Source organism: Typopeltis vanoorti, chromosome 22, assembly GCF_054136105.1.
Source record: "Typopeltis vanoorti isolate ZY-2024b chromosome 22, IOZ_Tvanoo_1.0, whole genome shotgun sequence".
Taxonomy (NCBI): domain Eukaryota; kingdom Metazoa; phylum Arthropoda; class Arachnida; order Uropygi; family Thelyphonidae; genus Typopeltis; species Typopeltis vanoorti.
The window spans coordinates 52,416,814-52,440,370 of record NC_143570.1 but is presented as its reverse complement, the minus strand read 5'-3'; the positions used below and the strand labels follow the sequence as shown (position 1 = coordinate 52,440,370).

The window sequence follows — 23,557 nt, the reverse complement described above, 5'->3', positions numbered from 1 at the left end:
CTCTGATAAGAGACGTCCACCGGGCATCCACCAGAACCACCCTTTTCCATCTGCTCGGTAGAGAGTGTAGGGTTATTCGTCTCTCCATGATACAGCTTTCCATGTTCCATTTAGCACTGTACACGCTCCTTGCACTACTGAAGATGACGCAGCACTTTGGTTCGGGTATTGTGATGCTTTCGTATTACTGTCCTAACATAGAAACCAATGTTTTGAGCCTCTGTTCTGAATGCTTTTATGCAGATTCGTTTTCCAGTCGATTCCTGTAATTCCGCATTCAACGTGTTTGCCGACGAATGGCAGTTTTTACGTATTATCCTTTGTAACACCCTATGTTCAAATTCAGTGGGTGTGGTAGGTCCACTGCGAGTAGCACTTACAGTTGGCTGCATGCACTTCCAGTTCAGTATGCTGTCACTGATTTTTGACCTGCGATGTCCTAATTTTGCAATAATTTGCAGCACAAATCGGCCTGCAACATGACTTTCGCAGCATCACTTTTAAACTCCGTCTGCTCTCTTCTCGAAGCCATTTCATCCGGACGCACTTGCACTGACTTTGGGGCATCATATTCCTCCAATTTATATCGGCTACAAACAAGTGACTCGCTGCATGGCACGTTGCCCATGGGGATGTCTGGTGACATCTTTCCAAATAGTATATTTAAATTTCTGTGTTTTATATACTTTTTTTATACTTATATTTTTTTTATTTATTATATTATTTTTATTTTATATTTATATTATATAGTTTTATATACTTATATACAATCTTTTATATACTAGGGTAAGTTCACTTAATCACTTTCACAATGTGAATTACAGCAGTAATTTTCATTTCCTTGTAATCGGCAACATTTTTGTAAACAGTGTTTGTCTACATACAAACAGCACAAACATTTTGAAATGTTGTGAAAGTGTTTAGATGAACTTACCTCAGTCCATAAAAGATTGTAAAATGAAGAACTGTTATAAATTCTGGCTGTTTCATGTTAACTACTTTTATAAAATGCCTTATTACTTAATTCTAACTTTTGATTCATTTTTATATTTTTAATTTGTGGAATATCTGAATTTTAATACAGATATCCCACAAATTAAAAATATGAAATAGGATCAATAGTTAACCAACAACAATACCGTAAGTACAGTGGTACCTTGGTTTGCGAGCATAATTCGTTCCGGAAACGTGCTTGTAATCCAAAGCACTCGTATATCAAAGTGAATTTCCCCATAAGAAATAATAGAAACTCAGATGATTCGTTCCACAACTCAAAAATATTCATATAAAAATGATTACTGTAATACAAAATACATAAAGCAATCAAATTTATTAATTACATTACAATTACATATTACAGTAAATACAATTAATTGCATTGGGTAGGAAGACTTTCAATGTCACTAACGGAATCACTGCTATCTGTTGACGCGTTTTCTTTTTGTGCGACTTTAACAAGGAACCTATCCAGTGACACTTGTTTTGCCTCTTTTTGAGGATATCACAGAAATATGACATTGCATTGTCGTTAAACAGATTCATCGCTCGCACTGCTATAGCATTACTCGGGTGGTGCTTTTCTACAAAATTTCGCACTGTTTCCCACATTTTACACACCTCCCTAATCTCATTTGAAGAGATGGATGGCTCCATTTTTTTCTCCTCCTCCTCAGACCAGATCTCCTCCATAACCTCTTGCTGTTGCTCGCGATGCAGATCCATCATTTCGTCGGTAGTAAACTCTTGGCCATGTTCCTCCACCAGCTCTTGAATGTCATCCTCATTCACCTCCAGTCCCATGGTCTTCCCCAAGGACACAATTTCATCGATAACTGGCAGCTCCTGTTCATGAGCAAACCCCCTCAACGCAATCAGACCACAGTTTTCTCCAAGCAGAATTAAGGGTTCTCTTGGTGACCCCATCCCAGGCGTTATCGATAATCTTGACGCAGTTTACGATTGGAAATGATTTTTCGAAAACTCTCGGAGGGTAAGGTTAGTTCCTTCGGTCACCTCAAAACATCGCTGAAATAGTGCCTTGGTGTAAAGCTTTTTAAAGTTCGAAATGACCTGCTGATCCATGGGCTGGAGTAATGGAGTAGTGTTGGGAGGAAGGAACTTGACTTTAATGAACGCGAATTCTTCCAGTAAGTCGTCCTCAAGGTCTGGAGGATGAGCAGGTGCATTATCCATAACCAGCAAGACTTTGAGTGGCAATTTTTTTTTCTAAAAGGTATTTCTTCACTGCAGGACCGAAGACCTCGTTAATCCACTCAACAAACAAGGTACGAGTGACCCAAGCCTTGCTGTTGGACCTCCACATAACGTTTAACTGGCTCTTCTGCACCTTGCATTTCTTGAAGTCTTGTGGATTCTCAGAATGATACACGAGCAGGGGCTTGACTTTGAATTCACCGCTTGCATTAGCACACAGCAAGAGGGTGAGACGGTCTCTCATGGGCTTGTGACCGAGCATTGCATTTTCTTCTGCTGTAATATAGGTCCTTTTTGGCATCTTTTTTCAAAAAAGCCTCGTCTCATCGCAATTAAAAACTTGCTGCGGCAGGTAACACTCGGAAACCATGAGCTTCTGAAACTCGGCAACGAACGCCACAGCTGCCTTTGCGTCCGAACTCGCAGCCTCTCCGTGCCTCACACTATGGATGCCACTTCTCCTCTTAAAGTTATCAAACCATCCCCCTGTTCGCCTTGAAGCCTTCTTCGTTTTCTGTAGACCTACCTGGCAGTTTACTTACGAGGTCGGCGTACAAGGCCTTTGCCTTCTCACAGATCAAGTTCTCGGTCACAGTATCACCTGCTAGTTGCTTCTCGTTTATCCACACCAAAAGCAACTTTTCTACATCTTCCAGAATACGTGGCCGTTGCTTTGATACTCTCGTGACTCCTTTTGCTACATCTAGTCCCCTTAGTTCTTCTTTCTTCTTTAATGCTGTGCAAATCGTTGACGTAGACTTCTTATAAAATCTTGCGATGGCGGCCACTTGCTTACCTTGTTCGTGCTTCCCGATGATTTCCTTCTTAACTTCCACAGTAATCATCTCCTTCTTACCGCCTTCCTTTTCAACCCTTTTCTTCATTGGGGCCATTGTCGTAGTACAGTTAATAAAGAACAGTCACTACATTTGGACACAAAATAAAAAAATGCATTACGCATACGCACGTGGTCACAACGCTAGCACGAATGTTGACTATACGAATGAGGTATGCCGACTGAGACCGCGCATGCGAGATGATTACCCACAATCCCGAGCGGTTTGTGATCACGTGACGCTCGGCAGACAAAGCGTATAGTAATGCAGTACTCATATTGCAAGACGTCGCTCGTTTAACAAGTTAAAATTTATTAAAAAATTTTGCTCGTCTTGCAAAACACTCGCAGACCAAGTTACTTGCAATCCAAGGTACCACTGTATATCTATTTAGGGTGTATTTATTTTTACAACTATATATTTATTTGTTATTGGTTTAATAAAATATACTCAGTGGAGATGGCATGTGCCTTCCATGGCCCTAAATTGCCCGTAGCTCATAAGTTCGATTTTAGTCCCCAACTAGGGGAACTTTTATTAAGTCTTTTTTCGACGGATTGCAGAGTTTTTCTCTGGCACGAGCAAGCGAGTTTTTTTTCTCCAGGAAACTCGGATTTTTCGTCTCCGTAAACTCAAGAAAATCGCCATAGAACCCATATTATTTTTAGACAGCAAACATATTGTTAGAATTAGGGACCACAAGATGGCGGCACTTGTCAGTCGCCTCTCTTCACCGAACGCCATGATATTAGTAATAGTCTTGGGCTAGCTATCACTAATTGGCTACCGGTGGAGCTAGAACTGCCCCTCAGTCTCCAAAAAGTTAAGAGTTAAAACGGCATTACCTACTCTCTATACGGAAATAAAAAAAGGCGTTAGCTGATTTTTTCTATGATATTGTACCATCATTTTGTAGTGTGGTTTAAGCCAATAAGAATAAAATTTGGTGGGCTAAATCTCAAATTGCCAGATCATCCTACGTTCAGTATCTACCTGGATACTGAACGTAGATACCTGACAAAGTTCCTGGCAAATAAGTCAGCATGTGCTCTTAGAGAATACAGAGACAAATGTAAGAAAGCTAAACACTGTGTAAGACTAGCTAAACAAAAGTTAAATGGAAGACTTTTAAGACTATTAAGAACACAGAAAAGAAATATCAAGAATATGGCAAGATATTCTGGAAGTTGTTGAAAAATCTCAGAAATGGAGGAAAGAATGCTCTAAAAGGAATTAGAGATGATGAAGGTGCAGGGGGAAGCTTGTACAAAGGCACTGCGGAACTGCAGCACCCCCAATTTTCTCGATATATAAATATACTTATTAATTATTTAAAATTAAGAGCCAATAGGCTTCATTTCCGCGATGTAAAACATCATTTAAATTAAAGGGATATTAAATCCCACATTGTTTTAAAACCGACTAAGAAACTCAAAGATCGGAATCAAAGAGTTTCATGCCGAATATAGTATTTAAAACTCTTTGATTCCGATCTTTGAGTTTCTTATTCGGTTTTAAAACAATGTGGGATTTAATATCCCCTTAATTTAAATTATATATTTATTAATTTATTTATATTTGCTTGTAATATTTAATTTTTATCATCATCAATCCTAAACAATTCTCTTATTTTGTATAAAAAATAATAAAAATCCATCTTGTAGCATTTAGGAGGGCGAAGGACGCTAGCGGCACTGCGCTTTCCACAGTGCCATGTTGCTACGTGCGCAAGCATATGCACATCATAGTGAGATGCGAACTATTAGCGTAATGCGGTGCTGTCCGTTGCACATTTCCATTGTTGTTTATATGCAGTTTGCGCCAGTAATAGAGTGTTCGTAGTGCTTATAGTGTTTACGCCGTCTCTTTAAATATTTGGACATTACAATTAAAGACATAACATTTGTAATAGTTTTTATTTTAGAACATTATTGGGGTTATTGACCTCAGAAATGCAATCTCAAGAAATAAGTTCTATGACAGTAGTGACTAAGTGAACTACAAATTCTTCAACAGTCACACAAATATCAAGGAAAAATTTGGTGACCTTTTTCGTCGAAACAAAACAAGAATGGATTTTATTTTTAAATAATTTTGAATTATACCAAACTGTATAATTTTATCGATAATAAACAATATTTTTTCATGTTTAATTTTTTTTTAATTTTTACCATAATTTTTATATTTTATCCATTCACGTATACACTGTACTTACAGGTGTATGTATATTTCGAAAGTTACAACACCCCAACGATTTCAGGCCACGAGCCGCCGCTGATTTCCTGATAAAGGTGGCATGAAAACTGGAGAAACAGATATCCTTCATGTATGGAGTATTTTGAAAAACTGCAAATGAAATAAACAGTGATGATAACACAGTGGTGGTAAAAAAATCTCAACAGGCATGCAATCAGGAATACATATCCATACTTGAAGTAGAAAAAGCCATCAAAAGCTTGAAATGTGGAAAGGCAGCAGGAGTAGACGATATTTGACCAGAAATACTGAAGAGTGGAGGTATAAAAGTCTTGCAGTGGCTGCACTGTATAGTTCCGAAGGTCTGGACAGAGGGACGAATTCCAAATGATTGAAGTAGAGCCCTCAAAGTACCCACATTTAAAAAGGGAAATAAAACTGAATGTGAGAATTACAGAGGTATTTCCCTACTGAGTGTTCCTGGTAAGATTTATGCAAGTATACTTGAGAAACGGTTGAGAATGATTGTGGAAGGGAACCTTGTTGAAGAACAAGCTGGATTCAGGCCAAATAGTGGCTGCCAGGATCAGATTTACACTTTACCAGAAATACTTGAGGAACAGTGGGAATATAACAAAGATATATATTTAACTTTTGTACCCCGCAAAAGGCATATGAAAAGGTGCCAAGAGATAATCTATTCAAAATGCTACAGTTATATGGTGTCATTAAAAATATTGCTGTAATTTGGGACGAACTTATCTATCAATGTATAAGTGGCATATGGAAAAATACATTAAAAAGGTTTGTACACGATTTTGGTAGTTTTGAAAAAAATGAAGACCTTTGTAAATTGAGTGAAAAAATTGTGGTCCTAGCAAATAATCTGAATCTCGAAGTTAATGATGATGACATAGTTCAACTCATAGAAAGTGTCTCTGAAGAGTTTATTGTTCCTCTGTATCGAGCCTTGATAAGACCCCATCGCGACTACTGTGCCCAGATTTGGTCACCTAGGTTTCTTCTTGATGGGGAGGAGGTGGAGAGGATCCAGAAGCGAGTGACCAAGATGATAGCAGGTCTGTGGAATGAACCTTATGAGAACACGTTGAGGATTTGTGGGTTGCAAAAATTGGTTGATAGGCGGAGGAGGGGAGATATGATTGAGACATTCAAATTACTGAAGGGTTTCTATAAAATTAATTCAGAAGATATTTTTGAGAACAGGACTGGTTGTGGAAGAACTAGGGGATATCCATGGAAACTGGGCAAAAGTGTGGTTAGTAAAGGTGTTAGAGCCGGGTTCTTTACTTTTAGAGTGGTGAATGAGTGGAATGCGCTCCCAGAATTTGTGGATGCTGTGATAGTGAATGAGTTTAAGGCGAGGTATGATAGATACTGTATGAATGTCGAATAGTTGTGATTTGGGTCTCCCTCGATGAGTCTAATGACTCCCTGGAGTTGCCCGTAATAATAATAATAATAATAATAATAATAATAATAATAATAATAATAGAGCCTGTGTAGCTCAGTGGATGTGGCGTTTGCCAACGGCCGCACGAAGGAAGACTTGGTTTCGAGTCTAGTCGGCGACTAGAGGAAATTTTTCTAAGCCTTTTTTCGACCGGTTCCCGAGTTAGTCGATCTCTGGCACGGGGAAGCAGGTTTTTCCTCCCGGAAACTCGGGTTTTTCGTCCTGTAAACTCAAGAAAATCGACCGTAGAACCCACATTATTTCAGACATTAAATATATTGTGTTAGGGTTAGGGACCATGAGATGGCGGCACATTTGAGCCGTCTCTCTTCACTGAGTACCGCTTAATTAGTGATAGCCTTGGGCCATCTATCTCTGATTGGTACCAGTGGAGATTGAACTGCCCACTCAGTCTCCAAAAGTTAGATAGGGCTAAATGGCCTTGCCTACTCCCCGTATACGGGGAATAAAAAGGCGTTAGCTGATTTTTTTTTGATTAATAATAATAATAATAATAATAAGATTAGTGGAAGAAGCAATGGTCAATATAATTGTTATTTTTATTGTCATCAGTATACTAAGTTAGAAATTTAAAACTCGTAATCTTTAAAATGAATATCTGTGTGCAGTTTTACATTTAGTTTGAAGTATAATTGTGTATTATCAAAAACTGTAAGCACATCTTTATGGAAAGGATCCTTTCGTCTTCTCCAATACATGCTATGAAAACTATAGGCTAATATTGTTTTATGAAAAGTATTGGGGAAGACGAAAGATTTTTTTGCAAAAAAGAGGGAGTACTATTACTTTAGCGGGAAGCTGTTGCAGTAACAGCGCTACCTACTTCTCCTTCTTTAAACTTGCATAGTTGCAGGCAATTGCAACAAGATTTTTTGATTTTCGCACATAAGACACGTTAAGCACTGTTTAATTTATTGCCATAAATGATTAGGCTATTAATACTGAATAATGATGCCTCATATATTTGATAATCAATTTTATTACGAAGGTAAATCAGAATAATCAGGCTATGTAGCAAAATAAACTTGGTATATCGCATTCCAGTAAATGTTGATCGCCTAGTAACTCTTGTCGATACATGTTTAAAAAAAATTAATTATTATTATTAAATAATTAATTAATAAATAAGTTACAAAAAGAAAAAATAATACCGTTGAACTATGAATACTTGGATTCTTTGAAATCGGGGAGTGATAGTTTTTCTGTATATTTGTTTTGTACTTTCATCGGTGGTCCTAGATGAGCCGCAGGATGTAAATATTATATTTTGATTTTGTTGGAGTTAAATTATAAGATCACTTTTAATAATAGTAATGTCAATTATTGGCGAAAGTGAATACGGCTGGATTCTGAACCATAAACTGTTTGTGGATCAAATGTTTAAAACATGCATTGATTTTACAGCTAGTGCCAATCGTGATAGAAAGCATACTCTTCATTTTAAACATGACTTTTTTGAAATAAACACGCCGTTTTTAATGGATAGTGAAGTGACAGCAAAGGTACGGCGAGAATTTGGTTGCCAAGATGGAATGGAGAATAAGGTAATTAAAAATTACGTTTATTCTTTATTGGCCAAACCAGGCAGAAAGAGCCCATTTTTCGAATTTATTGAAGTGTATTCCAGTAACATTAACCATAACGGAGCATAGCTTTCGTATTTACTGGAAGCGCAGAGGAAAATGTGGACAGCTACTTTATGAGCTGTGATAGTTCAACATGCAAATCACCAAGCCCTTGAGTAAATGAAAAACACAAATCTCCCCCCCCCCCTTTTTTTTTTTCTTCATTACGAATTAGTCTTCCTTGGGATTGACAACAGTAACGACTTCCTATTCTATATGTTTGGGAATGGGAAGTTAATCTTTTATTAAAATCTCCAGACTAGATTTGTGCTTCCTAGATATTAGTTTATCTTCTTTTCTGGGTTCTTTTTTTAAATCAGAAGCGAATTTTGGTGCATTCTAGGTTAGATTATATTATATTATTAGGTGACATTGTAGAATTACATGGTAAATATTTACATAAGGATATAAGGCATCCAAGATTGATTTTATTGCATTTGCAGTGCAAATTTTTAAGTCCAATACCCCTGTTATAAAAGTTTATATTTTATCTTTCTCCAAATCGCATTGCTTTTTATTATTATTTATTTATTTATTATTTCCTTGGGCATCTCCAGGGAGTCAAAGACCCATCGTGGGAGACTGCAATAAACATTATTCACATATTACCTAGCATATTAGCTAGCAAAGGTTGGTCGATTGGTAGAGCCCCTGCTACTAATGGCTCTCAAAAAGTTAAGCAAGTTTGAGCGCAGTTAGTAGTTGGAAGGGGTTCAATCGTTCGATGCTGTTGGCACACTCTCCCTCGATGAGTCTTTGGACTCCCTGGAGGTGTCACACATAATAATACTTCTCCTTGAACTCATTCACTGATGAAGCATTCACAAATTTTTCACATTATTCACATATTACCTAGCATATTAGCTAGCAAAGGTTGGTCGATTGGTAGAGCCCCTGCTACTAATGGCTCACAAAAAGTTAAGCAAGTTTGAGCGCAGCAGTTAGTAGTTGGAAGGGGTTCAATCGTTCGATGCTGTTGGCACACTCTCCCTCGATGAGTCTTTGGACTCCCTGGAAGTGTCACACATAATAATACTTCTCCTTGAACTCATTCACTGATGAAACATTCACAAATTTTTCTGGCAACCATTCTACTCAATCAGTACCTTCCAAGCAAAAAATTCTAGTTTTCACTCCCTTGCTAACCACATTCTTACATAATTTTCAGGGGTGATCCTATGTTCTCTCACTTCCTACCATGTATTTAAAAAGTCTTTTGTGTCAATCTTCTGAAACTCTCTTAATAACTTACATGGTTCTATCATGTCCCTCTTTTCACCCATCAATTAGCCTTTGTAACTCACAGACCTTCAATCTGTCTCCATAAGGAGCATTCCAGAGATGACCTGTCACAATCTCAATCACTCATCTCTGATCCTCTTCATCATCTCAACATCCTCAATAAAACCAGGTGACCAGATCTCTGCCTAGTAAGCCAAATATATGGCCTTATTATAGCCCAATAAAGAGTAATAATCCCTCTCTATCCCTGCATGTCTGTGTGTTCTTCAATCTGTCCCCATAAGGAGCATTACAGAGACAATCTATCACAATCTGAATCACTCATCTCTGATCCTCTTCGTCATCTCCACATCCTCAATAAAACCAGGCAGTCAAATCTCTGCCCAGTAAACCAAATGTGTGGTCTTATTATAGCCTAATAAAGAGTAGCAATAATCTCTCTATCCCTGCATGTCTGTGTGTTCTTCAGCATTCAAGTAATATTATTATTAGCATCTGACCCCCCAGAGACTCATTATGGGAGGTACATACAAAGTTCATCCAACTGTACTTTAAACTGATCCAATTCAGAAATTAAATATTTTTTTTAGTCTGATGATTTTTTAAATAGGTTAAGGTTCTATGTTTCTATTCTGAAAAAGGCAAAATTTTTCAGTAAGGGTATTGCTTATTTAACTTCATTTTCGAGTTAATGTCATTCTGGAGTTACTCATCTCACATTTCTGAAATCCCATCCCTTTCCATAGGAGCGTGAAAATTATATCAAGATAAAACACCTCAGTCAACATATTCCTGTCAGGCTTACTTATTAATTAATGGCAGTGTATTACATCTGTTGTTTGACATTCAGTAATAGTATGTTAATAATGTCCCATGAATTAATATTATAAACATTCTTTATTATTATTATTATTATCTGTAGATTCTTGAATTTTTTTTTTTTTCACTTGGTTATACTATAAATTAAAGATGCCAAGAAATTATATTCTTGGTTTCATCCTTCATCTTTGTGTATGAAGTAACTTCACGACTGTGCCATTTGTATATAGTGGCTAATGCCTTCACATCATTTGCCTTAGTATCCCATAATTCAATAAATATAACCCTATCGACATGTATAAAGCTGTGCATTATGGGAAGAGCCACTATCCAGACCAGTTTCGACCTTTATTGAGGTCTCATCAGTGGGAGCCAGATCCAGAATTGATAGCAAGGTCGAAGTAATGCAGAAGTCATATTTCCATATGACACTAAGGCAATTAATGTGATGTCATTAGCTTCTATATACAAACAGCCAAGTTGTGAAGTGTTTCATGCTCAAACTTTGTTTGCTTACACTTGGAAAGATAAAACCAAGAATATAATTTCTTGGCATCTTCTAATTTATAGTATAACCAAACGAAAAAACTTTCAACATCTATCTCTGATCCAGAGTATTTTAGTAATAAGGTGTGACTCCTTTGGCTACTTGCATATGAAGATATGACTTCTATATTACTTCAACCTTAGTATCACTTCTGGGTCTGGCTTCTACTGATGAGACTTCAATAAAGGTTGTAACTGGTCTGGGTAGTGGCCTTTCCCATAATGAACAGTTTTATACATGTCCATGAGGATATATACATTGCATTATGGGATATTAAGGTAATTTCTATGAAGTCATTAGCCTCTATATACAAATAGCTCAGTCGTGAAGTGAATTCATGCACAAGCTTTGTTTGCTTACACTTGGATAAAGGATGAAACCAAGAATATAATTTCTTGGCATCTTTAATTTATTCCTGTGGATTCCTAAAAATTCACACTGCCAAAAGAATATTTGCAAGAAATATTCAGTATTTTTTGATAGCTCTTGATCATCACCTAGGACAGTGTTTTTCAGTGTGGGTGACGAACCAGTAATGGGTCCAACCAGATTATGTTGATTATTGAAAATGAATTTTTATAACTTATTGATTAATCAATTCAGTTAAAATGACATTTTGATAAAATTAGGAGCCTTATCTGGAAAAGGCAAAAATTTTCAGTAAAGGTAGTACTTATTTAACTTCATTTTTGAGGTGATGTCATTCTGGAGTTATTCATCTCACATTTCTGAATTTCCATCCCTTTCCATAGGAGTGTGAAAATTATATCAAGATAAAACAACTCAGTCATCATATTTGTTTTGGTTTGTTTAATTGAATGTACATTATACTCACTTGGTAAAAAAGTTTTCCAAATTTAAAAATTCTCTCACTATGACACACTCTCTCTCTCTCTCTCTCTCTTTCTGACAGAACTGGCACAAAATGTGACATTGAGGAAAAAAAAAATTCATCTTTTATAGATTACTCAAATATATCCATTGCTGAATCACTGGAAGGTCTCCTGTGATTCTGCTTTTTAGAATATATCAACGTTAAATCAATAAAATGACAAGATATTTGATGGTTTAGCTTTTAAATTTTTAGGAAATGACAATGTAAACTAGATTATTAATTATAAAAATTTTTATAATTTAAATTTAAAAACATTTATAATTAGTAATCTAGTTTACGTTGTCATTTCCTAAAAAATTAGAAGCTATGTCTAGCCAACATATAAGCTTATCTACAAGAATATTTCATGGTTATTGTTAGTCAACATGTGTCCACTTTTGAATTATATGAATTTGGTTTTAGTTTAACAGTAATCATATTCAGCACCATATTAATAAGATTACTGCTAGAATGTCACTCAAGATGTGAATGCTTTTAGGAAACTGCTCAGCACACTGAGCAAAAACAGTTATTGTGAATATCAGTATCTTATCTATAAGATAAGAATCTGTTTTAATTAGGTAATATATCTTTGAATTTATTTATCGATATGTATTGTATATATGTTTTATTTTGAATTATTGTTATTATTTGAATATCTTCATAGAATCTTAAGTCTGGGACTCATGGTATAAGTCTTAATCAGAATCATGCATTATAGAGCATCTCAGAGCAGTGGAAGAAAGCAGATGATTCCAATTATAGCCAGCCTATCTGTAGTTGATATATGTTGTATATTTTTAAAATTATTTTTATTTGGATATCTCCATAGAGTCTAAAATGCACAGTGAGAATTTTAATAATAATAATACTCTAATTGCTTTATGATAGACATTCAGTTTCTGCCTTATGCCTTTTCTGTGAGTATTTCCATGGGTGCTGCTCCACAGATCTGGCCACTACCATCCTTCCACTTGTCTATAATCATGTATGAGCGTGAGCAGCCTGGTCAACACCCATATACAGTTCAGCTCCAAACTCTCAGACCAACTTCTCATATTCCTCCTTCATTCTTTACATCTCTGCTGTTTAGAACAGTCTTCTTCATTATGTTTTTCCCAATATTTACAACCTTCATTTCTTCAAGAAACATAAGCAAATTCTTTTCTTCTCTATCTGACCACTTTCCCACACATGGCACTGTCATATCATAGATCTTGGAGCTGATGTTTAGAAGCATAGTTCAACTTATTTGTGTGATATTTCATGTGGCTTAACAGTGATTATTCAGCTGAGCTGGTGATACACAGTTACTGTTAAAACCTGACACAAGATAAGAAGTCTTTTAAAAGATTTCAATGTCTCAGACAGATGGGTGTGGTTACTGTTTTAATGGTAGTGTAAGATTTTTACATTTTGAACAGCAGAAAGTGTAAGGCTGTATAATACTATGCTGTATTGATGTAACCATTCTCCAGGACATAGATAAGATTCAGGATCTAAATATGTTTAACAGGAACTAGAAGTTCAAATGACACATTGCAAGTGTTGTGAACATTACACAGATTATTGCTGATGTGATAAGCATGACACGGACAAATAGAGATAAAGGCAGGCCCTGCTGGTGGCGTGTGCAATATACACAGGCACCGCAAAAGAAAAGGCGCCTAAAAGATGTCAAAAAATATGAGATAAGAGTTTAAATGAACAACGAATGGTACAGAATGGTACATATAATTATGAATGTACATCGTCTTCCGTTCGGGCCCCTTCAGATCTTCCCGGAAACGAACAAATACATTCTGAAATTGTATCCTGGACCTGATTATATCACTGTAATTTTTGATTAAAATTTACGAAAATATACCTAAAATAGTTCTTCTTTATTTTTTGATGTATCATAAATCAACTTATGATAAATTGTTGAGTTCTGTGTAAAAAAAAATTGTATAAGCAGGATTAATCCGTAGGTAACATTATACTGTTAAGCAGTCTTCATTTGTTTTTCATTTCCTGTTCGTTTTATTCACACTTTATTCAAAAAAAACTTTTTTGGAAAGGCACCAAACATTAATCGCACACACAAGAATAATACTAGGTGCCAGCGCTGAATAAAGGTATAGTTGTGCTGCTGCACAGTCTTGATCAGAGGACCTATGGACTTGTATTGTGTATTGATGATCAGGTTTCCAATATGATGAGGAAGCTCTGGAGAGGAACACGAGATGTATCTGTAATGTTAGTTTTGGGGAGAGGTTGAGGATGTAAATTGCAGAGTCCAGTAGTTAGTCATGAAGTGATATGACTTAAATTGATAAGAAGATTTTATCTGATTATATACTCTTGTTTATAATCAGATAGGTTGAATGATTTTTAAGTTTCAGTATGATAAATATATTGCTGGTTGAGTGAAATATACTCACCATGAGTTGTTTGACTCATGATGAGATGTTTGACTGTAAATTTTATTGCTAATTAGTAGTATTTTTAAGAACACCTTTAAAGCTCCATTTTTTTTTTATTCTAATTTTTTATTTTAATTTGGCTTTCTTAACCATAAAGAAAAAAAAGAAGAAGAGAATTCATGATGGTAATTTATCAGATGATGATACGTATCATTGTAAGGTAAGGTGATTGTTTTAATCAATTTTTTAAATATTATATTATATCTGTCAAAAGATTGTGCTTAGAGTACAAATTGAATGTACATGTTTTGGGATTCCAGAACAGTTTTTATTTGTAAAATTGAGCTTTAGCTTGATTGGATGTAATTTTTTGAATTTGCAAGCTCTTTATCTAGCTATGATATCCCACAAAAAAAAAAAAAAGTGTTGCTAGCAAATCTGTTTTATTCATCTTGTGAACTTAAAAAGTTGACAGATTTGATTGATTCTGCTTCACATTATTGAACAAGCTGAAAGAGGTGTATATTTTGCTGATATTACATGCCCATTTAATAAGTCATAGTAACTTCAGAAGAGTTGATAATAACTGAGATGACATCTCTCCCACCAGTTGGAGAGAGTGACTATATGGTTTTGACTTGGAAAATGAATAGACATGCAGGAGTATCAAAGAGACGGGAATTTATGTGGAATTATAATGCAAGTGATTATAATAGTCTTAGACGTCAACTTCGAGAAGTTTCATGGAGGGAGGAATTGGAAGGCCGGGATATCGTTAGTGCGTGGGAAATTGTGAAAGAATATTTGTTAGCAGCAATGGTAAGTTGTATACCACGAGTGAAGAAGAGGACACAATTTGGAGTAAAGTGGATGACAAACAATATTAAACAGGAATTGTATGTGAAAAAGAGGCTATGGAAGAGATATAAGGAGACAGGTGAAGAGAGGATGCGTGAAGAATATAAGACACAGGCCAGAAGAGTGACTAGTGTGGTAAGGAAAGCGAAACTGGAATATGAGAGGAGATTGGCCTTAAGATCCAAAGAAAATCCTAGGGAATTTTTTAGCTATGTGGCCAGTAGGAGGAGAAATGACTGTGGAAGAATGATATTGTGGGATAAAAATGGGAATAGAGTGACTGATGCAGAGAACATAGTGGAATTGTTCAATGACCACTTTATTGGAGTATTTCATCCTGGAGGAGTCAGTTTTAATGCTAAAGGGATAGGGCAGGTTCAAGGTTTAGAGGTACAGGAGGAGAGTGTGTTTCAGATACTGAGAACTCTGGATGCCAATAAAGCTGTGGGACTGGATGGTATTTCGCCACGAGTTTTGAGAGAATGTGCTAGGGAATTGACAATACCTTTAACGTGGCTTTTCAATGAAAGTCTGGCTTTGGCAAAGGTGCCCAGGGAATGGAAGGAAGGTAAGATAGTGCCATTGTATAAGGGTGGTAACAGACTGGAAGTGTCTAATTATAGGCCAGTCTGTGTGTCATCAGTAGTTGTTAAGATCTTGGAGAAAGTAGTGAGGGACCGTGTACAGCATTGGGCAGATGAGGGTAATGTTATCTGTGAGAATCAACATGGATTTGTAAAAGGACGCTCTTGTTTTAGCAATATGCTAGCCTTTTATAATAAAGTTACAAGAACATTAGATGAGGGAAAGGCATATACTGCAATTTTCTTAGACTTGGCAAAGGCATTTGACAGGGTGCCACATGATAAGCTGATATTTAAGTTGCAGCACATGGGTCTGGATGTCAGATTGGTCAACTGGATTCAGGATTGGCTGTCTGATAGGTATCAGAGAGTTGTGTATGGTGGAGCAGTTTCCAGGAGGCAGAGGGTTACAAATGAGGTCCCACAGGGCTCAGTACTAGGACCTATATTGTTTAACCTTTATATCAATGACATTGCCAGTGGATTGCAAGGGGATATTCAGTTGTTTGCAGATGATGCAAAGCTGGGAAGGATTATTAGTAATAGTGCAGATGTGGCAGCCTTGCAAGAGGATTTGAATAAACTAGATAGATGGGTAAATGAATGGGGGTGTCAGTTTAATGCAGCAAAATGTAAGGTCTTGAGGCTTGGGAAACATCGATGGGATGCTGCATACTTTATGGGAGGAGTTATACTGGAGGAAGTTGGGGAGACAAGAGATCTGAGGTTGATGATTGATAGAAACCTGAAATTTAGGGGACATATTGCAAAGGTGGTGAAGGTAACACAGAGGATTGCTGCAATTATGAGAAGGACGCTGACCTGCAGAGATAAGAGGGTTATCATTCCGTTGTATAAGTCTCTGATCAGACCATCAGATCTTGGATTATTGTTCTCAGATTTGGTCCCCAGGATTTGAAGGGGATAAATTAACTGTGGAAAAGATACAAAGATGGTCTCAGGACTGTACAAGGATAGTTATGAGAATCGGCTGAGGGAATGTGGACTGCAGAGTTTGGCGGATAGAAGAAGGAGAGGTGATATGATTGAGACTTTTATACTGTTGAGAGGTGGTTACAGGGTTGACACTGGGGAGTTCTTTCACTTGGTTGAACAGCAGGAAGGAGTGATGACAAGAGGCCATCCCTGGAAGTTACGAAAGGAAACTGTGAGCAAGAGGGTGAGGAGTGGTTTCTTTGCATGGAGGGTGGTTGAGCCGTGGAATGCCTGATAGAGTGGTGAGGGTGAGAACGTGCAATAGTAGCAGGTTTGTACATTTATGAGTTTAAGGAGTGGTATGATAGACTTTGTGTTTCTTAGGGGGAACCTCCCCTCGATGAGTCTTGACAGACTTTATGTTCTTAGGAAGGACCTCCCACGATGAGTCTTTTGACTCCATGGAGGCCTGAATAATAATAATAATAATAATAATAAAAACTCTGAAAGATATTACTTTTTGTTGCACACCATCACAGTGTTAGAAAATGGAACAGTGTTTTTTATTATTATTTTTTTAATTCCACTAATAAGCAGAGTGACTCTGATCTTCAATCAGCTGTAAATTTAATTGAAGATTATTCAACAAAACTGACTTTTTTCTTATAGGGAATGCCTCTCACCTATCAGTACTCTATCACCATAGAGTAGCTATCATTCTGGGATCTATTCAAACTTGCCCTCTAACAGAAAGTGAGAGCAATTTTTCTCACCACCTGAGAAATTAGTATAAGTTCTATGTTAGTGATTAGATTAATTTTGGTTAATATGAATCCAAACTCATATGCTTGGTCAAATTACCAGAACTTTTGCCTCTAGTACAATTCACAGCACCAGGGGCAAAAGCTACAGTTGTAACTGCAATAGTAGCAGGTTTGTACATTTACAGTTTATAGAAACGGGCATAATCTAATAGTGGCAGGAATATGACATTTTTGGTTACATTCCTGTGGATAATGACTGAATGTCTGTAGGTCTATATCTGTAGGATTATGACTGAATGCCTCGTAGTCAGAATTCAATCTAGTCACTGCAATAATACTGTTTGTGTTTTGCACATCCAAGGGCAGTGCTAGTTATGCTATGATCACTCTGGTAATGCGACTTCTAGAATGGAAGAGAACAGAAGATTATGGCAGTTGTTGAAACCATGCTGCCACTGCTTCCTATACTACGCCATTCAAGTGTGACATGTGGACACAAAATTATCCACAGACAGTGTCAGCAGTCTGGATACTTATTATTATTATTATTCCAGGCAACTCCAAGGAGTTGACAGACTCATCGAGCGCCCTAACATCATGGCAAGAATAACTATTCGACATTCACACGCTATCTATCATACCTCGCCTTGAACTCATTCACAGTCATAGCACCCACAACAGACTCTGGCAGCTTATTCCACTCATTCACCACTCTCCAAGTAAAAAACCTAACTCTAACACCCCACCCCTGCTAACCACATTCTTGCCCAGCTATAAGTGCATCCACCATACTGTAATCTGTTGAGACATATCCAAAGTGAAAATATGATCCTAACCATCTCAATTTGGCCTGAACTTAGCTTGTTCTTCTCCAAGTTTCTGTAACATGATTTATCTTAGTTTCTTCTCAAGTATACTTGCATTTATTTATCTTTCTTGGTACACTCAGTATGGAAATTCCTCTCTAATTCTTGCATTCATTTTTATTTCCCATTTTATAGATGGCTACTATTCCAATGAAAATTATTCCAATCATCCAGAATTTGACCTTCTAACCATGTCTTCTGAATTATGCAGTGTAGTCATTCAAATATCATACATTCCAGCTGTCTTTCTAGCTTAAGTGATTTGTACTTCTGATTGCATTCGTCTTGGTTATTTTCTACCATCCTTCTGTCACTTGATTCATTTAGCAATCTCTCAAAGTAATTACTCAAGACATCCAGAATATCTTAAACTGATTTTAGTGTGTCTGGTTAGGGATGATATTCATCGATAATTTATGGGAGGAAAGCATAGTTATATCTGTTAGCCATCATAGTGATTTTTATTTTGTTTAATTCTACCAACAGAAGGGAATCAGTAGCACAGATGGAGTGAGCATGATTATATCCAAGCTCACTTAAAGGAATAGCAGAAAACAGCATCAATTCTTTGCAATCTTAATCTGTGTCTCATTTTGAAGACATTTCTGATACAATTTTCTTTTCTGCCATCTTCCAAGGATAAATTGCCACCTCTCTCCTTGCCTAGTGTTTATCAAGTATCACGTTCTTAACTTTATTATTTAAGACGGACAGGTCATTCTGCCTATGTTGGAATTCAAGAACATCAGGACAACATGCTTATTAAATTACTTGAGGAATTTGCAATGTACAAATGATATGATTCATCCTCAGACTGTGTGTAGTGCCTGCGTGCATGTGTCTTTATTTTAAGTTCCTGTGAAAATGGTGATGTGACATTGCCGAAATATTGGAATATAGATTAAAGTTTAATTTTAATTTATATCATTTGTTAAGGGGATAAAAATCCCTTATTGTTTTTCAGCCAGTAAGCGAAACTAAGATCGAAAACTACGATCTGAACGTTTCATGCCGACGAACTGTCGGCGAATCCAAGCGTAAATGACCAGTAGTGCCACACCACGGCAACTCGTTGCAAAGGTGGAGCAAGATCCCTCACTATTCTTGATATTTTCTCATAATGTAAAAACACACAGCTCTTAGGAGATGTTAGGGAGGTCACTACCCAGACTGGTTTCAACCTTTTTTGAGGTCTCATCAGTGAGTAGCTAGACCTAGAATATCAGAGTTTAAGTGAAAAGAACTTACACACTTTTGCTGTACGATTGCCAGAAAGGTGTGTCACTAGATTATATTATAACTAGGATGAGAAGCCAAACGGCTATTTTTTTCTGGCGAGGTTGATAAGTTAAGGGGATAAAAATCCTTTATTGTTTTTCAGCCAGTAAGCGAAACTAAGATCCAAAACTATGATCTGAACGTTTCATGCCGACAAACTGTCGGCGGATCTAAGCGTAAATGACCACTTGGTAGTGCCACACCACTTAACTTATCCCCCTTAACTTATCAACCTCGCCAGAAAAAACTAGCCGTTTGGCTTCTCATCCTAGTTATAATATGTTATAATATAATATAGTGACACACCTTTCTGGCAATCGTACAGCAAAAGTATGTAAGTTCTTTTCACTTAAACTCTGATATTCTAGGTCTAGCTGCTCACTGATGAGACCTCAAAAAAGGTTGAAACCGGTCTGGGTAGTGACCTCCCCTCATAATGTAAAACAGTACTACATCTCCTAAGAGCTGTGTGTTTTTACATTATGAGAAAATATCAAGAATAGTGAGGGATCTTGCTCCACCTTTGCAACGAGTTGCATGGTGTGGCACTACCAAGTGGTCATTTACGCTTGGATCCGCCGACAGTTTGTCAGCATGAAACGTTCAGATCGTAGTTTTCGATCTTAGTTTCGCTTACTGGCTGAAAAACAATAAAGGATTTTTATCCCCTTAACTTATCAACCTCGCCAGAAAAAAATAGCCGTTTGGCTTCTCATCCTATATCATTTGCATGTTGTAAATTCCTTAAGTAATTTAATAAGCATGTATAACCAACATCTAAGCCTTTCTACGAGAATCGAGACAACATATTCTTGGAATCTGATAAGTTTAGGTTTGTTTACTATAATATTGATGTAGAGTTATTTGGATATCAACCAAGATTCTGCACTCACACAGATTTAAATTTAACTCTGTTTCTTGAAACACGTGCCATGCAGTCTGTATCTTAACTCCTGATTGTATGCATGTCTTGAAATTTTGGGAAGTAATTATGATTAACTGCTGATTTTTTTTTAATGAATGATTTGAAAATCAGGACAACATATTCTTGGAATCTGATAAGTTTAGGTTTGTTTACTATAATATTGATGTAGAGTTATTTGGATATCAACCAAGATTCTGCACTCACACAGATTTAAATTTAACCATCTGTTTCTTGAAACACGTGCCATGCAGTCTGTATTAACTCCTGATTATATGCATGTCTTGAAGTTTTGGGAAGTGATTATGATTAACTGCTGATTTTTTTTTAATGAATGATTTGTGTAAAACTAATTTCTTCTTTTCATTTCTAAAAGCGTGTTCTCCTTTATTCAGCTCTGACTCAGACATGAGTCAGTAAAACATGTATTATGTGACACATCAGTTTTGAATGTTATTAACTGATCTTTTCTTCTCTTGTTGATGATTCCTTGTAACAAAAAAGAAATATATGGGAATTAATAAATTTTCTATTTTTTTTTTACATGTTCCATCTGTTATTTAATTCATAATAATGTCTATTACATATTTCTTTAAAAGTCTAGTTAATACTCATTTGTAGAGTACTACATAAAAGTATAAACTGTTCCAGGGACATAATAATTTTATCAGATGGGATTATCATAATATTTTCTCATCCTTGCTTTGATCTATTAAGCATATCCTTTTATGGTATGGTAATCTTTTTCCAATCTGAAGTGTAATTTTTATGTTTAGTACAACCTAGCTTTCCACATCTGACAAGCAGGTTTCTTAACTTAACATACCCCTTCTTGCTGTATATACTAAGCTCACTTGGCTCTGCTCACTGTGGCAGCAAAATCATGGATTAAAGGATTAAAACAAACATTATTTTGCTACTTAGCTGTAAAACACTAATGAATATTTAGTATACTTGCTTCTAAAAACAATTTTATTTTAATAACTATTTTATGACTAATGGAATTTTGCTTTCTCATTTATAAGGTTAAAGAATACATTATTAGAGCAACAAATGACCTAGTTGAATTAGGAAAACGTTTATCATACTTTAAAGAGGGATCCCCAGTAGCAGCTGAATGGCTAAATAACAACAGTTTAGCACGATCTGCAGCAAAGCTTTCTAGTTATGATCATAATTATTCACTCTATTCATGCTGTCTGACAAGGGAAAAATCCAGAAGAAAATTGGTAGTAACTGGTATTTATTTACTTTCTCATCTTTATGTCATATCTATAGCATTTAATAATTACAGTTGCATATCAATAATATCTAAATTCATAGCATAGTAAAGGTTCACAGAATCAGAAATAAACTGTGTGAATTTCTGTATCTCTTTCTCTATCTCTTTTCTTCGTCTTCTTTTTTTCTATTAGGGAAATGTAATTTTGCATCAAGGGTAGTGCTCCTCCTATTTTCTGCTCACCACTGTCTGAAACTGTGTTAGTTGAAGCAACTCGAAAGAAAACAAACCGCAAAAGAACATAATGTTGAAAGTATAACTGAACTAAATAACATATAAAGCTTAAGCATAACAAACTATTGTATTCAATAATTTGATTATTTTGCTAATATTAGTATTTTGAATCCTGTAGTACATTGCTACAGGAATACCAAACCATCTAGTAACCCTCATAAAGAACTTATATCAAGGAAATCAAACAACAGTAACAACTTAAAACTCAGTGTCCCCTGCATTCCAGTTTGAAAAAGGATCAAGACAAAGATGCATACTCTCACCATTACTATTCAACCTTTACAGCAAAACTATAATAAAACGATCTCTAGAAAAGTGGAATGGAGGCATTAAATTAGGTGTCCGAACAATCAGTAACTTACAATACGCAGATGACACAGTGATAATAGCTACAAATGAACAGGAATTAAAATCCATCTTAAATCAATTAGAATGGGAAAGCTTAAGCCGTAGTTTATGAATAAATCAGGATAAAATGAAAATAATGATTTTAAACAATGCAGAAGAGATAGATATAGAAGAATTGAAATTGTTGACAATTTCAACTACCTTGGAGTGATAATAACAAAAAAGAAAAAAAAGATGGATGTAAAAAAGAGATAAGAAGAAGAATAGCACTAGCTAAGAAAGCAATGACTGATTTAACTATGATCTGAAAAGAGGCACATCTCCAAAAAGACCAAAATTAAGCTTGTAGAAACCTTTTTTTTTTATCTTTCTCTATGCTTTTGAGTCTTGGGCAATGACAAAAGATGATAGAAGAAGAATTGAGGTGTTTGAACTTTGATGCTGGAGAAGAATGTTAAGAGTGTCTTGCAAAAACAACAAACAAAAAAACAAATACAGAAAAACAAACAAAAAAAGGATCCTAGAAGAACTGAATATCCACACAAACAAACAAACAAAAAAATCAAATACAGAGAAACAAACAAAAAAAGTATCCTAGAAGAACCGAATATCCACACAAGACTGACAAACATAACTGACAAGAGAATTGTGCAATATTTTGGACACATATACACAAGGGAAGGCAACTACCTGGAAGAAATAGTCTTCCAGGGTAAACTGTGTGGAAAAAGAAAAAAGAGGGAAACCCCCTCCAACAGATGGATTGACTAAATATCAAGAATCACTGGACTTAAACTAGAATGAGCAATAAGAAAAGCACAGGGGAGAAAGAAATGGTGAAGCATCATCAAGAAGGTCACGAGTCCTCAGACATGAGGAGATCCAAGAGAGAGTACATTGCTACTTTTACACTGTTTTTATTTGGTGCATTATGTGCACAGAACTGTAGGGTATTGATCTGTCTGATGTCATCGTTTTGATTTGCATAGAACACCCTATCAGAATAGAAAGTTTTCTCACTTCATTATAAACTAATTATACTTTAAAAGAAATTATACGTGTAATCCTTCACCCAAACACATGCAAACAAAATATGTTCACGACTAGGCTACCTGTATATACTTGTATATATAAAGCAAAGCACATTTCCTTTTAGATGTGTTTTAGATGGGCCACTACCCAAACTGGTTTCAACCTTTATTGAGGTCTAGTTAGTGGGAGCCAGACCCAAG

At 36.1% G+C, this 23,557-nt stretch overlaps 1 protein-coding gene across 1 annotated transcript in view; it reads left to right on the top strand.

The window, feature by feature from the left end:
• Window positions 1-7,847: 7,847 nt before the first annotated feature.
• Mettl4 (Methyltransferase like 4) overlaps window positions 7,848-23,557 on the top strand; it is a 76,668-nt gene continuing 60,958 nt past the window's right edge. The window contains exons 1-3 of the mRNA XM_090412237.1: window positions 7,848-8,285; window positions 14,411-14,473; window positions 21,487-21,700. Of these exons, the coding sequence (XP_090268363.1) occupies window positions 8,055-8,285; window positions 14,411-14,473; window positions 21,487-21,700 (508 nt within the window). The 5' untranslated portion in view covers window positions 7,848-8,054. The remainder of the gene's footprint in view (window positions 8,286-14,410; window positions 14,474-21,486; window positions 21,701-23,557) is intronic.